We start from the raw sequence: 16,045 nt of genomic DNA, 5'->3' as shown, positions 1-16,045 counted from the left end.
TTGAAAACGGAATAAAAAACAGCAGAAGAAAAACCACACCCTGGAGGAGCATCTGTCTGGCGTTCAGCGCCAGAACAGAGCATGGTTCTGGCGCTGAACGCCCAAAATGGGCAGCTTCTGGGCGCTGAACGCCAGAACAGGCATGGTTCTGGCGTTCAACGCCAGAAATGGCACACAAATGGGCGTTGAACGCCCAAAATGGCCACCAACCTGGCGCTGAACGCCCAGAGTTGGGTGCAAAGGCATTTTTACATGCCTAATGGGTGCAGGGATGTAAATCCTTGAACACCTCAGGATCTGTGGACCCCACAGGATCCCCACCTACCTCCACTCACTTCTTCTCACCACTCTCTTTCACACAACCCTACAAACGCTCTTCCCCAAAAACCCTTCACCAATCACCTCAAACTCTCTTCCCCATCACCTCTTCACCACTCACATCCATCCACTCTTCCCCATAAACCTACCTCATAAACTCCACCTACCTTCAAAATTCAAAACCAATTTCCCACCCAAACCCACCCATATGGCCGAAACCTTTCCCCCCCTCCCTTCCCTATATAAAGCCCTCCATTCTTCATCAAATTCACACAACACACCCCTCTACACCCTTCTTGGCCGAAACACTCACCCTCTCCCTCTCCTCCATTTCTTCTTCTTCATCTATTCTTTCTTTTATTGCTCGAGGGCGAGCAAAATTCTAAGTTTGGTGTGGTAAAAGCATAAGCTTTTTGTTTTTCCATTACCATTGATGGCACCTAAGACCAGAGAATCCTCTAGAAAGGGGAAAGGGAAGACAAAAGCTTCCACATCTGAGTCATGGGAGATGGAAAGGTTCATCTTCAAAGCCCATCAAGACCACTTCTATGATGTTGTGGCCAAGAAGAAGGTGATCCCTGAGGTCCCTTTCAAACTCAAAAGAAATGAGTATCCGGAGATCCGACATGAAATTCAAAGAAGAGGTTGGGAAGTTCTAACAAATCCCATCCAACAAGTCGGCATCCTAATGGTTCAAGAGTTCTATGCCAATGCATGGATCACCAAGAACCATGATCAAAGTAAGAACCCAGATCCAAAGAACTATGTTACAATGGTTCGGGGGAAATACTTAGATTTTAGTCCGGAAAATGTGAAGTTGGCGTTCAACTTGCCAAACATGGAAGAGAACGCACGCCCCTACACAAGGAGAGTCAACTTTGATCAAAGGTTGGACCAAGTCCTTATGGACATATGTGTAGAAGGAGCTCAATGGAAGGTTGACTCCAAAGACAAGCCGGTTCAACTAAGAAGATTGGACCTCAAGCCTGTAGCTAGAGGATGGTTGGAGTTCATTCAATGCTCAATCATTCCCACTAGCAACCGGTCTGAAGTTACTATAGACCGGGCCATCATGATCCATAGTATCATGATTGGAGAAGAGGTGGAAGTTCATGAGATTATACCTCAAGAACTCTACAAGGTGGCTGACAAGTCCTCCACTATGGCAAGGTTAGCCTTTCCTCACCTCATTTGTCACCTATGCAATTCGGCTGGGATTGACATAGAGGGAGATATCCTCATTAAAGAGGACAAGCCCATCACTAAGAAAAAGATGGAGCAAGTAAGAAAGCCCAGTCATGGAGCTCAAGAGGCGCAAGAAGCTCATTTACATGAGATCCCGGAGATGCCTCAAATGCACTTTCCTCCACAAAATTATTGGGAGCAAATCAATACCTCCCTAGGAGAATTGAGTTCCAATATGGGACAACTAAGGGTGGAACATCAAGAGCACTCCATCATGCTTCATGAAATAAGAGAAGATCAAAAAGCAATGAGGGAGGAGCAACAAAGACAAGGAAGAGACATAGAAGAGCTCAGGGACATCATTGGTTCCTCAAGAAGGAAACGCCACCATCACTAAGGTGGATTCATTCCTTGTTCTTATTTCTTCTGTTTTTTGTTTTCTATGTTGTGTGCTTATCCATGTTTGTGTCTTCATTATATGATCATTAGTAGTTAGTAACTTTGTCTTAAAGTTATGAATGTCCTATGAATCCATCACCTCTCTTAAATGAAAAATGTTTTAATTCAAAAGAACAAGAAGTACATGAGTTTCGAATTTATCCTTGAACTTAGCTTAATTATATTAATGTGGTGACAATGCTTCTTGTTTTCTGAATGTATGCTTGAACAATGCATATGTCTTTTGAAGTTGTTGTTTAAGAATGTTAAATATGTTAGCTCTTGAAAGAATGATGACTAGGAGACATGTTATTTGATAATCTGAAAAATCATAAAAATGATTCTTGAAGCAAGAAAAAGCACAAAGAACAAAGCTTGCAGAAAAAAAAAAGAAAAAAAAAGGGGGCAAAAAAAATAGAAAACAAAAATAGAAAGAAAAAGAAAAAGCAAGCAGAAAAAGCCAATAACCCTTAAAACCAAAAGGCAAGGGCAAATAAAAAGGATCCCAAGGCTTTGAGCATCAGTGGATAGGAGGGCCTAAAGGAATAAAATCCTGGTCTAAGCGGCTAAACCAAGCTGTCCCTAACCATGTGCTTGTGGCGTGTAGGTGTCAAGTGAAAACTTGAGACTGAGCGGTTAAAGTCAAGGTCCAAAGCAAAAAAAGAGTGTGCTTAAGAATCCTGGACACCTCTAATTGGGGACTTTAGCAAAGCTGAGTCACAATCTGAAAAGGTTCACCCAATTATGTGTCTGTGGCATTTATGTATCCGGTGGTAATACTGGAAAACAAAGTGCTTAGGGCCACGGCCAAGACTCATAAAGAAGTTGTGTTCAAGAATCATCATACTGAACTAGGAGAATCAATAACACTATCTGAAATCTGAGTTCCTATAGATGCCAATCATTCTGAACCTCAATGGATGAAGTGAGATGCCAAAACTATTCAAGAGGCAAAAAGCTATAAGTCCCGCTCATTTAATTGGAGCTATGTTTCATTGATAGTTTGGAATTTATAGTATATTCTCTTCTTTTTATCCTATTTGATTTTCAGTTGCTTGGGGACAAGCAACAATTTAAGTTTGGTGTTGTGATGAGCGGATAATTTATACGCTTTTTGACATTGTTTTTAGTATGTTTTTAGTAGGATCTAGTTACTTTTAGGGATGTTTTCATTAGTTTTTATGTTAAATTCACATTTCTGGACTTTACTATGAGTTTGTGTGTTTTTCTGTGATTTCAGGTATTTTCTGACTGAAATTGAGGGACTTGAGCAGAAATCAGATTCAAAGGTTGAAAAAGGACTGCTGATGCTGTTGGATTCTGACATCCCTGCACTCAAAATGCATTTTCTGGAGCTACAGAACTCGAATTGGCGCGCTTCTAATTGCGTTGGAAAGTAGACATCCAGGGCTTTCCAGCAATATATAATAGTCCATACTTTGGCCAAGAATAGACGATGTAAACTGGCGTTCAACGCCAGCTTTCTGCCCAAATCTGGCGTCCAGCGCCAGAAAAGGAGCCAAAACCAGAGTTGAATGCCCAAACTGGCACAAAAGCTGGCGTTCAACTCCAAGAAGGACCTCTACATGTGCAACACTCAAGCTCAGCCCAAGCACACACCAAGTGGGCCCCGGAAGTGGATTTATGCATCAATTACTTACTCATGTAAACCCTAGTAGCTAGTTTATTATAAATAGGACCTTTTACTAGTCTTTTTGACAATCTTTGATCCTGGATTGTATTCTGATCCTGTGATCACGTTTTAGGGGGCTGGCCATCTCGGCCATGCCTGGACCTTTCACTTATGTAATTTTAACGGTAGAGTTTCTACACTCCATAGATTAAGGTGTGGAGCTCTGCTGTTCCTCAAAGATTAATGCAAAGTACTACTGTTTTCTATTCAATTCATCTTATTTCGCTTCTAAGATATCCATTCGCACCCAAGAACGTGATGAAGGTGATGATTATGTGTGACGCTCATTACCATTCTCCCCTATGAACACGTGCCTGACAAACACCTCCGTTCTACTTGAAATAAGCTAGAATGAATATCTCTTAGATCTCCTAACCAGAATCTTCGTGGCGTAAGCTAGAATGATGGCGGCATTCAAGAGAATCCAGAAAGTCTAAACCTTGTCTGTGGTATTCCGAGTAGGATTCAATGATTGAATGACTGTGACGAGCTTCAAACTCGCGAGTGCTGGGCGTTAGTGACAGACGCAAAAGGAGGGTGAATCCTATTCCAGCATGATCGAGAACCGACAGATGATTAGCCGTGCTGTGACAGAGCATGTGAGCATATTTTTCACTGAGAGGAGGGGATGTAGCCACTGACAATGGTGATACCCTTGCATAAAGCCAGCCATGGAAAGGAGTAAGACTGATTGGATGAAGATAGCAGGAAAGCAGAGGTTCAGAGGAACGAAGGCATCTCCATTCGCTTATCAGAAATTCTCACCAATGAATTACATAAGTATTTCTATCCCTATTTTATTATATTAAATTCGAAAACACCATTATCAATTTATATCTGCCTAACTGAGATTTGCAAGGTGACCATAGCTTGCTTCATACCAACAATCTCCGTGGGATTCGACCCTTACTCACGTAAGGTATTACTTGGACGACCCAGTGCACTTGCTGGTTAGTTGTATCGAAGTTGTGAACCATGGTATTGGCACCATGTTCTTGGCGCCATTGCCAGGAAAAGAAAGAGCCATGAATTTTACATAATCAAAGTGTAATCACGATTGCGCGTACCAAGTTGCTCACGTTGCCAGGGATTGTTTGAGCCTGGACATCACAATTTCGTGCACCAATTTCCCTCCAAAGCCCATAGTTCCAATATCTCCAGTGCACAAGCAAACAACCAGCCAGGACTTCCCAGAGAGGCAGTTGTTCTAGTACACAAATGAGCCTACATTCACCAACAGTCCTGTCCATGGAGATGTGAGTAGTGACAACAGCGCCACTGGAAAAGGGGTATAAACTGACTGAGTAGAGATTGAAAAGGGGTATAAACTGACTGAGTTCTTTTGTATAAACACTGATTATGATGTATATTTTCAGTTTGGATATCTGTTGCTTATGTTCCTTTATAATTCTGTTCATGTATGTTTCATTATTTATTCTTGTAAACGTTCAAAAAAAATTTACTCGTAAAAATAATAACGCTTTAACAAGATAACAGGCTTATATAATAAGTACTAGCTATAAACTAAGAAAGCAAGTTGGTGACATTTGGCTTCTTGTATGATAATGACGTACCGGAAGTTGGATCGTTACAGCCAACACTAAAATGACGTCATTTAATAACTGAACAGACATAAGCGAAGGGCTAACGTGAGTAGACTTTTGAAATTTAGGAGGATTCATTTTGAGTCAATTGAAACTTCCGAAACCAAATTGGGGCCAAAGTCAAATTTCAAAGACCAATTTGAGTAATATATATATATATATATATATATTATTTTGAAAAAGATATAGAAAAAAATAATATATTTATGTGAATATTACATATCTGCAATAACCTTGCCGTTGTATATGGTTTTTGATATCTTTAATTACGTAAGTTTAATTAGTTTAGATCCTATTAATATAGTGAATATATAATGTGATGGGTATGCATTCATAATTATATTATTTATTCAGTTTTTTCTAAAAGTTATTGAAAAAATAAAAAAAATCAATAATTTTATGTATTATATATAATATTTTAAATAATTATATTTTTATAAATATTTTGATAAATTATATTATATAATAATATTTCTAACAAAAATAATTTGTTAATAAAATAAAAAATAATTATTTTATATTTTTTATATTACAGTTTAAAATATTATTTTAAAATTTTCATATAATTTTTTAATATTATAAAATTTTATTTCGTAATAATTAATTTTAATAGATAGAACATACTTATATTTTTATATTTATATATTTTATATTTATTTATTTAAAAATAAAAGATCACTTTATCATTTAAAGTATTATATATTAAAAATATTTATTATAATTTATCAATATTCTTCTTTTATATTTCATTTAATAAAATTTAATAATTAAAAAAATGACATATCCAACATGTATAAAATTATTGTGGTCATTTTAGATAAATTCTTTAAATATATAAATCATTTTAATATAACTATATTATGGTAATTATGATATTTCAAAATATATTATTAAAATTAAAATAATATTTTTTAAAAAATGCATGTTACTAAAAAAATATTATCAAAATATTAAAAAAATTGACTTTAATTTTAACATATATATATATATAACATCATTATCTAATTCAATACGCACACTTAGCATCGAAGGTTAGATTAGTTGCCTTACAAATAACAAAAACACATTAAGCACTTTTATATACAAACGCCAAAATCCTTGTGTTGCCAACCTGCCACGTAAAGACAATTATTATTATTATTACCCTTCCAGCAAGCATTTGTAAAAGCAAACCTTTCATTAAATTTTTACCAAAAGCACATTTAACATTTAACCTTTGTTTGTCTGTCTGTCTGTCTCTATTATACTACTATTACTATATAAGCTTGTGACTCTTATGCAGTGAAGCCGGCCTCAGCCACAACCACCATGGGTTCTTGGATTGTTCAGCTTCTTATGCTATTGTGCTTATTGAGCTTTGTGAACTCACAGGTTGAAACTGGTGGGGATGCACATTTAAAAGGGATTGTTGCCATTAATGCGAAATCGGTAATTGGAACCATTGATGATGATTTTGTGTGTGCAACTCTTGATTGGTGGCCCCCTCAGAAATGTGACTATGGTAGATGCAGTTGGGGCCTTGCATCTCTTCTCAATCTGGTAATACTTTTCCATATTTTTGTTTTTCTGAATCTGCACAGCTTGTGGCATTCACTGGTCCAAAGTGCAAAAACCATTAACCTATCTAACAAAACAACTAAAAATGTTTCTATTTTTAATTTTTATCCCCCTTATGTTCTGATAAAATTGTCTGTTTATTTTTATTTATTTATTTATTTTTACTTTTTTATTTTTTGTAAGTTACTGGAATGACATTTGAATCAAGAATGCGTGTGTTTGAGATCTCTTTGCTCAGCTGCAACATAATTTTCGTGAAAACAACTTTATATGTTTTACTTCTATTTTGTTTTGTTTTTTTTTTATTTTATTTTTAAGGACGTCATCATCTACTCACCGTTTGAATAGACAATTTAGACACGTTCATATACGATGTTTGCTATGGGGTCTAAAAGGCATTGCTTAATTGTTAAAATAGGTTAAATAATTAATTTTAAATTTAAAATAAAAATTAAAAAAAAATAAATATTTTAAAATTATTATAAAAAATAATTTGATAAAAGTTAGAGGTCAAATAAAAGGCACAATTTTGGTCTTCATAATTTCTCACCATAGTAATAAGGTGATAATAATTAACATTTTTTTTTCTTTTTACTTAAATCTTCATAGGTCATTTTTCTCAAAATAGGACTTTTAATCTTTTATTTTCTAATTATATTCTGACGTTTCCGTTCTCAGCAAGGTTTAACAAAATTAACTTCTCGGTTCAGTTTTCAGTGTGTCATATTTATTGTTTCTATGATTAAGCAATTGATTGTTTCAATAATTCGATCAACTTTCTTTCATATCCTTTTCAAATTAAATACACGTACATTTTGGGAACATACATAGAATTTAAATCTTGTAATTTTAATCTCTTGCAGGACCTCAACAATCAGCTCCTCTTAAATGCAGTGAAAGGTAAGAGTAGAATTCTTTTCAAAAAAATAAAATAAAATAATAAATGACAGCAGTTTACTGTTATTTATTCACTTGTTACAATTGCTTAGAGAACTTATCAAGGTATCATTGCCTATGGCTCCTAATGTTACACAGAGTTTTCGCCGTTGAAACTTAGATTGGGTGGCAGTTTGCAAGATAAGGTCATATATGGGACTGAAGATTATAACAAACCTTGTACTCCTTTTGTTAAAAATGAGTCCGAGATGTTTGGTTTCACTGAAGGGTGCCTCCCAATGGCTAGATGGGATGAGCTTAATATCTTTTTCAAAAAAGCAGGGTAGATTCGGAACTTGCCCTGTGTCTGTCTTATGAAACTTAACACATAGGTTACCCTTTCGGCATGGAATTTTGAATTTGTTCTAAATCAGTTAAATGTACTACTTATTTTACATGGTTTATTTCAGGGCTAAGATTGTCTTTGGATTAAATGCTCTTAATGGGAAAACGATAAAATCTGGTAAAGCAGTTGGACCTTGGAACTACACCAATGCCGAATCCTTTATTCATTACACCGTTGGAAGGAATTACATAATTCATGGATGGGAGCTTGGTAAGTAACTAAGTATATGCTGCTGTTGTTGGAAATTGGCAACCATTTTGTAGTAAATATTGTTGTTGATATATCAATTTCGTCTTCTTCAATAGTATTTGCCAGAGGAAGAAACATAGGAGAAAGACATTGTGATCAAAATCCAGCTTGCATGAATGCATATGTTTTACAATTCTATTTCAATTGTAGGCAATGAATTGAGTGGGAGTGGAGTTGGAACGAAAATTGATGCTGGGCAATATGCTTCTGATTTAGTTTCTCTACGAAACATAGTAGATAATGCATATAATGATGCCAAGCCTGAGCCACTAGTGATCGCTCCTGGAGGTTTCTTTGATGCAACTTGGTTCAAAGAATTTATAAGCAAAGTGGGAAAATCCTTGGATGTGGTTACCCACCACATCTATAACCTTGGACCAGGTACATTTTGCACACAGGCGAATTTCAAGTTGTTCTTCATTATGTTATATGAAAGCTCATTTAGCTTGTATGCAGGTGTTGACGAGCACCTTGTGGAGAAAATTCTCAATCCTTCCTTTCTTGATGGAGAAGCAAGCACATTCAAAGCCCTCCAAAATTTAATTCAAAGTTCAGGAACCTCAGCAACAGCATGGGTTGGTGAGTCCGGAGGGGCTTACAACAGTGGCCATCATCTTGTGTCAGATGCATTTGTCTACAGCTTTTGGTTAGTGATAACTCTCACAGCTTATTTACTGTTAGATGATCCTTTGATGTAACATTGCTTAACATTTTCATGTCACAAATAGGTATTTGGATCAGCTTGGCATGTCAGCTACTTATGATACTAAAACATATTGCAGACAGAGTTTGATAGGAGGAAATTATGGTTTACTCAATACTACAAATTTCCAGCCAAATCCAGACTACTATAGGTAGAAGATATTAATGTGGAGGGAAAAAAATAAGTCGTCCTACGTCGAAGAATGTGCAGCAAAATTTTTTAGGATTGAACAATGTAACTATGGAAATTCCCCTATGGACTTATATGGTTCGGCCAGCATATGACCATATGTGTTACATGTATTCACTCTTCCACGTACACAAGTCAACTAACTCTCCTCCACATTAGATGGGGTGTGGGACCTAATCAACTAGGTCCCACCAACCCAATCAAATAGTCAAGAGGAGCGAGTTAGTATAGTGTACAAGAAAAGTCGAGTATAAAAGTATTATTTTTTAGTTTATATACTTGAACTGATATGAACTTAGATTTGTTCATTAATTACTTGATGTATGGTTTGTTGGCTGCCTTGGAAAAAGGACCGCATCTACAATCCAACAACATAAAGGACTGCATTGTAAGTTATAACATTTACATGATAAGGTGTTTTTTTTCTCTGCAGTGCTCTTCTTTGGCACCGACTCATGGGAAGACATGTACTGTCAGCTACTTTCTCTGGAACAAACAAAATAAGAGCATATGCCCACTGTGCAAAGCAATCCGTGAGTCTAATTTCGTGTCATAATTACAGTAATTATCAAGTTGTTACATTTTACTTTCTCTATTCACTTTTATGTGTCATTTTTCAGGCTTATTTAACAAATTGTAACTAAATTCTTCCAAAAATGACACTTAACAGATGTAGTATCAGTAAAAATATTATTTACTACTCTGATGTTTCAGGGAGGGATTACAGTACTGTTGATCAACCTGGACAACAGCACAACCGTTGTGGCCGAAGTGTCGTTGAGTAACGCCAATATTTTTAGGCACAGAAAGATGTCTATTAATTCAGAACTTATGGCAATACCTCTGCAAAGTGCGAATGAAAAATCAAGAGAAGAATACCATCTAACTCCACAGGATAGGAACATACATAGCCAAGTCATGGTTCTAAATGGGAAGACTCTAACGGTAAACACGGATAATGAGATTCCCACTTTGGAGCCTCTGTATGTGAACCCATCAGAGCCTATAACGGTTGCCCCTTTCTCTATTGTTTTTGCTCATATACCTGATGCCAATATCGCATCTTGCAGCTAGTTAGATGGCACTGAAAAAGATAAAGAAAAGGTGCAAAATTGTTTCAACAGTTGATTTAGTAAATGACTTGGGAGTTGGGAGCTATATTGTTTTTCAATTTCTTGGTGAAAAATAAAGGCCAATTTTTTAACGTTCAGCACAAGGTTTTTTATGTTATTGTTTACTGAGGCACCAAGTTCATTTGTTCATTATTGTGATGACAATTTGAATACTGAATCATTGAAGAAGAAAAAACCAACTTGTATAAATTTAATGTCATAGTAGTAGTAGTATGTGCATTTATCCATTACATTGTGGTATTTTGCGAAATATTTTTCTAAGTGAATTCTAATTAGAATTTAGAACTGACGAAATATCCGTTAGAAGCTAGAAAACCTGAATGCCAAGTATCGAAGTTGAGAGTCATATTTCATCTTAGAGTTTGAGGCTAGTTCCTTAGATCTTATTATTTTTGTATAATTTTGATGTACTAATAGTATAAAATATTACACAGTCATACAATTACATTAGTCTTTAATCATTCATGAAGTCAATGAAAGAATTATTTTTAATAACGTAAAGTTACATAATTAAATATGTGTAAAACTGTGTTACACTAACAATACATTAAAATTAAATTCATATTTATATCCCCTCAAAACTTATAGACCTAGGGTGTAGATGCTTAGATTAATTTATGTAGTAAGCATTTTTTTTTTTTTAAGGAAAGGATGAGAACTGCTTGCAGTTCGTAATAAATTATCCATATTAGGAAAAGGCCCAAGTTTCCTTAAAGGTTTAGGGTTTAAGAAAAGGTCCAATGTTTTGTCATTTTAATTTTCTATTTTGGCCACAAACCATACCGATTTAATTAAACTGTTTAAGCAAAATCATGCATAATCATGCTAGACAATCACCCATATACAAAATTTACATAACCTAACGCATAGTGAAAGAGACACCATTCACGGAGAATACTAGTTCCATGCTTAAAGCCTTTTTACACATGAACCTACAAAATTAAAAAGCCGTTTCAAATCAACAAGGTCAAATTGAAATGGAAATGCAATAATTATTCACCTGTACTCACTATCAGGAGAGACAAGAGTGTATACTTTTGCAATAATATTTATCAAGATAACAGTATAATACTATAACTTTTTATTAATGAAGATTAATCAGCTAAATTATATTGCAATAAGTAACAACTTCCAAGTTGCAAGTGATGCACAGTACCAACCAAATTGGTTACCATGGCCATACAAACACTAGAACAAATAGAATTAGGAAATACATTTTGTCATTTACATAATCAAGGTGTGATTGAAAAGCTTCCCCAATGTAACCAGCTTATTATGTCATTTTTCTTCCTGTCTTGAAAGATTAAAAATAGATATGCTTGTCTTTTAGGAAAATATGTGCAGTGTTACCACCTTTGACAAATTGTAACAAGCACAGAAATTTTCTGTCGCAATTACCAATATAAGGACAAGTGCAAGGTTTGACTAGTCAAAAAGAAGAAATGATGCTTATATATAACAAATCAAAAGCATTTCACTGATAGCATGAACTTTTATTTTTGTATATTAGATTATAAGTGGTTAAATTTTTAAAGATGATCTAAACTATATACTATACGTTGTTATGAGTGTTTACAAAATGTCAGTGATATTTTGTCTTTTGATAATTAAAAAAATATATTTTTTTTTACAAAACATCATTGACGTTTTGTAGGGTTAAGTACTTTTTTCGTCTTTAAGGTCTTTAATCAAAATAAAAATCATCCTCGACTTTCTTTTATTAAAATCATCTTCAACATTACAAAACGTTATAAAATCGTCCTTTTGTCTATAAATGATATTTTTCGAACGATTTTACCCTTAAACAAAAATAAAAAACCCTTCTCCTCACCACTAACTCTCAATCCCCTTCATCATCATCATTGTGAGGAACCAGATGGGCCTACTTGCAAAGAAGATAAATGGTTCAATTACATCAAACCCCCGTTATTCATCATTTGATAACTACCATAATAATCTCCCACTTGATGATGGTGATGATAAATACTTGTAGAAGAAGAGAACAAGAACTAGAAAGAAATAACAATCTATGGCTCCCAAAATGAGAAGCCTCTAGAGTAGAGTTGTTGTTGTTGTTGAAAAACAAACTCTGAAAAGAATTAGTAGTAGTAGTCTCTATTGAAAAAGTCTCTGAGTAATGTAACCGTCTCCAAATTCTTGATTCTCATGATCAGCATTGTTTGATTTGAAGATCCACTTGACTTTATTATTATTATTATTATTATTATTATTATTATTATTATTATTATTATTATTATTATTATCGAAAGGTATGGTGGTCATCAAGTCCTTTCCTTTGAGAAATCTAGAAGAAGAAGAGGAGGAAGTGGAAGAGTCCAATTTCCAAAATCTTGGTTTTGTGATGGTTACCATCTAGAAAGAGGAAGGGTCATGGAGAAGATGAGGGAATAGGATTTGTGACGGTTGGAAGCAGGGTTGAGGGAAGTGAAGAGGGGGAAGCTTATCGATATCAAGTTTTGTAGCATCAAGAAGCCAATCGATGACTTTGCTTGGTTGAGAGAGTCCCAACTTTCTTGCAAGTCGTACAATTGAATGGCGGTAGGGACTGAGAGCCTGATCCGACGGCCACGAAGTCCTCTTATGCTGCAAACCTTGTTGTCCCTGTCTTTTCCCCCAAATGATGAGGGAGAGTAGGAGTCTGAAAGAGAGAAAGAAAGAGGTTCGGTGATGATGATGATGAAGGGGGTTGGGTTAGCGGTGAGGGGAAGGGTTTTTTATTTTTGTTTCAAGGCAAAATTGTCTGAAAAATATTGTTTATGGACAAAAGGATGACTTTATAATATTTTGTAACGTTGAGAATGATTTTAATAAGAAAAAAAAGATCGAAGACGATTTTGATTTTGACCCAAGACTTTAGAGACGAAAAAAGTACTTAACCCCATTTTATACTACCATCATAACAATGTAAAAGATCAAAATGATCAAATATTATAATTTCACACTGAAATTATCCATATCTAAAAATTTTAATCCATATAGCATCAGTTAACTGCCAATGTATTTTATTTGACAAGTGAGTTGAATTAATAAAATGGATACTCAACCAAGGATGCATAATCGAAAAAAACCAATGAAAGGAACAACCCAACTTAAATGTAATAAATCTTATTTCTATCACCTAAAGTTTCTATAAATTTCATTTGACCCAGGAATGAGGTTGTTTGTTTAATCTTTAATGTAACATTTCTTGTTTTTGAAAATTTTGTTATGAATTAAATTGTAATTTATTTTATTAATTTAGTTTGTTTATTATTAGAAACTATTTTAATAAAAATAATTGAATTGAATATAAGGTAAATTGATTTTTAAATTAATTGAGATTTTTATCTAATTTTATTATAATTGAATATTTTGCATAATTTTAGTAATTGAAAAATAAGAAAGAATTATACAGTTTAATTTAAGTAATATCTATTATGAATAAGTTATGACTTATTATTAATTTAAACTATTTATTTTTATAAATTAATCTATTAAGAGTAATTAAATTAGTTTTATGAATATTTATAGTTAAATTATTAGTATTTTTGGGTAATATTCTATAATTGGTTATTGTATATACTTTGGAATTAAAATTCAATAATGAAAGAACTAAATATAATTTAATTCAAGTGATTTCTATTATAAATAAACTATAGTTTATTTTATTAATTTGAACTCTTAAAGATTAATTTATTAGGAATAATTAAATTAATTTTTATAAATACTTCAAGTTTATGTCAATTAATATTTATATACAATTTTTATTATAATTAGTTATTTTATAAATTAAAATTAAAGTTCTAGTGATGAAAAATAATAAAAATTTATGTGATTTAATTTGGATAATTGATATTTTGAATTTAAACTATACCTTATTTCTATTATGTGATTCTTGGTCGCTGCCATCGTTCATGGTGAGTTGGTTATGCCCTAGCTACCAGAACCGCTGTAACAATCTTGTATTTGCTTATGATGTTCTTGGCTCTATTACGTTTGCTGGAATTGTCACAGCTGAAGCTTGTCACTGCAGAAGACAAGCTGCTACACCATCCTCTTCGTTCTGACACAAAACCTCTCATAAGTTGTAACACTCTCACTATCAGAATGTCACGCTTCCGGCTGCGTCACTTTAATAGCTCGGATATTACAACGACTCTAAATATATTTAATATTAGGATAGGAGCCTGGCTAAAACTTAAAATCACATAACCCTTTAAAAGACTTTTATTTTGAGTAAACTACCATTTGTACCCACGAAAGTTGAAAACGCTGACATATCTACCCATAGAAAAAAGAAATTACTATTTGTACCCATGAAAAATGATTTTTACAAGCAAAATTTTTTAAACCCTAAAAAATTATCTAAAAACCCCAAAATACCCTTATCTTCACCACCACACCACCTCCTTCACCCAAACCCCTTTCTAACCCTAACCCTCTTCACCCAGCCACCACCCCTCTTTTCCTTTCTAACACACTCTCACCATTACTTTCCACTCAATCTCCACCGCTGCTCCAATGGCTCCTTGCCACACCCTCCTCTCTTTCATCCTCACAGTCACAGCAACACTTGCTGCCGCTTCCTCGGAGAAGAAGAGCACCTTCATGGTGCAATACACCATGAAGTCAAGTCCTCCATCTTCCCAACCCACAAGCATTGGTACACTCCCCACTAACCACTCCATCATCCTCATCTACTCATCACCTTACCACCACCACCACCACCACCACTAACCCCAAATTGCCTCTGTTTCCGTTCTTGCAACCTCCAGTGTCAGTGTCAGTGACCACCCCTCCTTCTCTCCTTCCCTGTCTCGCTCTTGCCAAACAGAGGACCTTCGCACCCACCCCGCCCCTGCTTTGCCGCCGCTAGCAACCCTAGAGTCGCAATGCCCCTTCTCCTCTTTTCACCGCCGACCACCCTCACCTACCGGGGCTACCTTCTCCTCATCACCGAACCAGTGCCCCTGACGGGCCACCGCGCCAGCCACCACCACCGCGGTCCCCTTTGCAAACCAAATTCGCGGTGAGCTCTCTCTCTCTCTCTCTCTCTTTTTGTCTCTTTCACCATTTTTCTTTTCTCCCATAAAAAGTGAATCCAAATACATGAGGCTTCTGTGTTTGATTGTTCGGATTTGATCCTCTCTCCTCACTCTCTTCTCACCTTGGATCTGTATTTTTTTCGCCTTATTTCTATTAGCTTTCTCCATGACACCCTTTCCAATGTTTTGTTCCCTCAAACAGCTTCAGATTCAGCTGAAACCAAGATCCAATTTTGACTCTCACCCATCGTCATCCATTTCAAATTCCTCTCTGGGGTGATTTTGATTCCTCCAAAGGTGAAGATTATGGTGATGAAGGAGTGACAATGAGGTGGTTTGTGGCAGAGGTAGTTTGTGGCAGAGAAATGGAGGTTAGATCGGAGAGTGTTCATGTGATGCGAAGAGAGATGGGGATGATGGTAGCAGTGGTAATGATAAGGGTATTTTGGGGTTTTTAGATAATTTTTTAGGGTTTGGATAATTTTGCTTGTAAAAATCATTTTTCATGGATACAAATGGTAATTTCCTTTTTCTATGGGTAGATATGTCAGCGTTTTCAACTTTCGTGGGTACAAATGGTAGTTTACTCTAGTTGAAAACATAAATACATACTCACAAACCATATACAACACTTAACGAGAATATATAT

General features: G+C 35.1%; 1 protein-coding gene and 1 pseudogene across 2 annotated transcripts; one reads left to right on the top strand and one right to left on the bottom strand.

The window, feature by feature from the left end:
• The first annotated feature begins 6,311 nt into the window (after positions 1 to 6,311).
• On the top strand, positions 6,312 to 10,560 carry GUS3 (glucuronidase 3). Of its 2 annotated transcripts, XM_016333700.3 has the most exons (9): positions 6,312 to 6,777; positions 7,659 to 7,695; positions 7,831 to 8,014; positions 8,142 to 8,287; positions 8,477 to 8,707; positions 8,783 to 8,972; positions 9,055 to 9,180; positions 9,652 to 9,751; positions 9,933 to 10,560. In XM_016333700.3, exons 1-9 carry the CDS (start codon positions 6,547 to 6,549, stop codon positions 10,290 to 10,292), a joined length of 1,605 nt encoding a protein of 534 aa, XP_016189186.1. In that variant the 5' UTR covers positions 6,312 to 6,546; the 3' UTR covers positions 10,293 to 10,560. The 2 variants fall into 2 exon arrangements, with proteins under 2 accessions (XP_016189186.1, XP_020974600.1); XM_021118941.2 differs by lacking the exon at positions 9,055 to 9,180 and having other exon boundaries at positions 6,395 to 6,777.
• A 1,650-nt stretch (positions 10,561 to 12,210) lies between these two features.
• On the bottom strand, positions 12,211 to 15,012 carry LOC148571307 (uncharacterized; annotated as a pseudogene).
• Positions 15,013 to 16,045: the final 1,033 nt, after the last annotated feature.

This window comes from Arachis ipaensis, chromosome B3 (genome assembly GCF_059453495.1).
Source record: "Arachis ipaensis isolate K30076 ecotype BB chromosome B3, ASM5945349v1, whole genome shotgun sequence".
Classification (NCBI taxonomy): domain Eukaryota; kingdom Viridiplantae; phylum Streptophyta; class Magnoliopsida; order Fabales; family Fabaceae; genus Arachis; species Arachis ipaensis.
This window is presented reverse-complemented; position numbering and strand designations above follow the sequence as displayed.

What these genes read in the sequence shown, in the direction of transcription:
- GUS3 (XM_016333700.3), top strand. Translation starts at nt 6,547, where the DNA reads ATGGGTTCTTGGATTGTTCAGCTTCTTATGCTATTGTGCTTATTGAGC. An exon ending in ATCTTTTTCAAAAAAGCAGG is followed by an intron (nt 8,015 to 8,141) that starts GTAGATTCGGAA and finishes GGTTTATTTCAG; the next exon opens with GGCTAAGATTGTCTTTGGAT. An exon ending in AATTCATGGATGGGAGCTTG is followed by an intron (nt 8,288 to 8,476) that starts GTAAGTAACTAA and finishes TTTCAATTGTAG; the next exon opens with GCAATGAATTGAGTGGGAGT.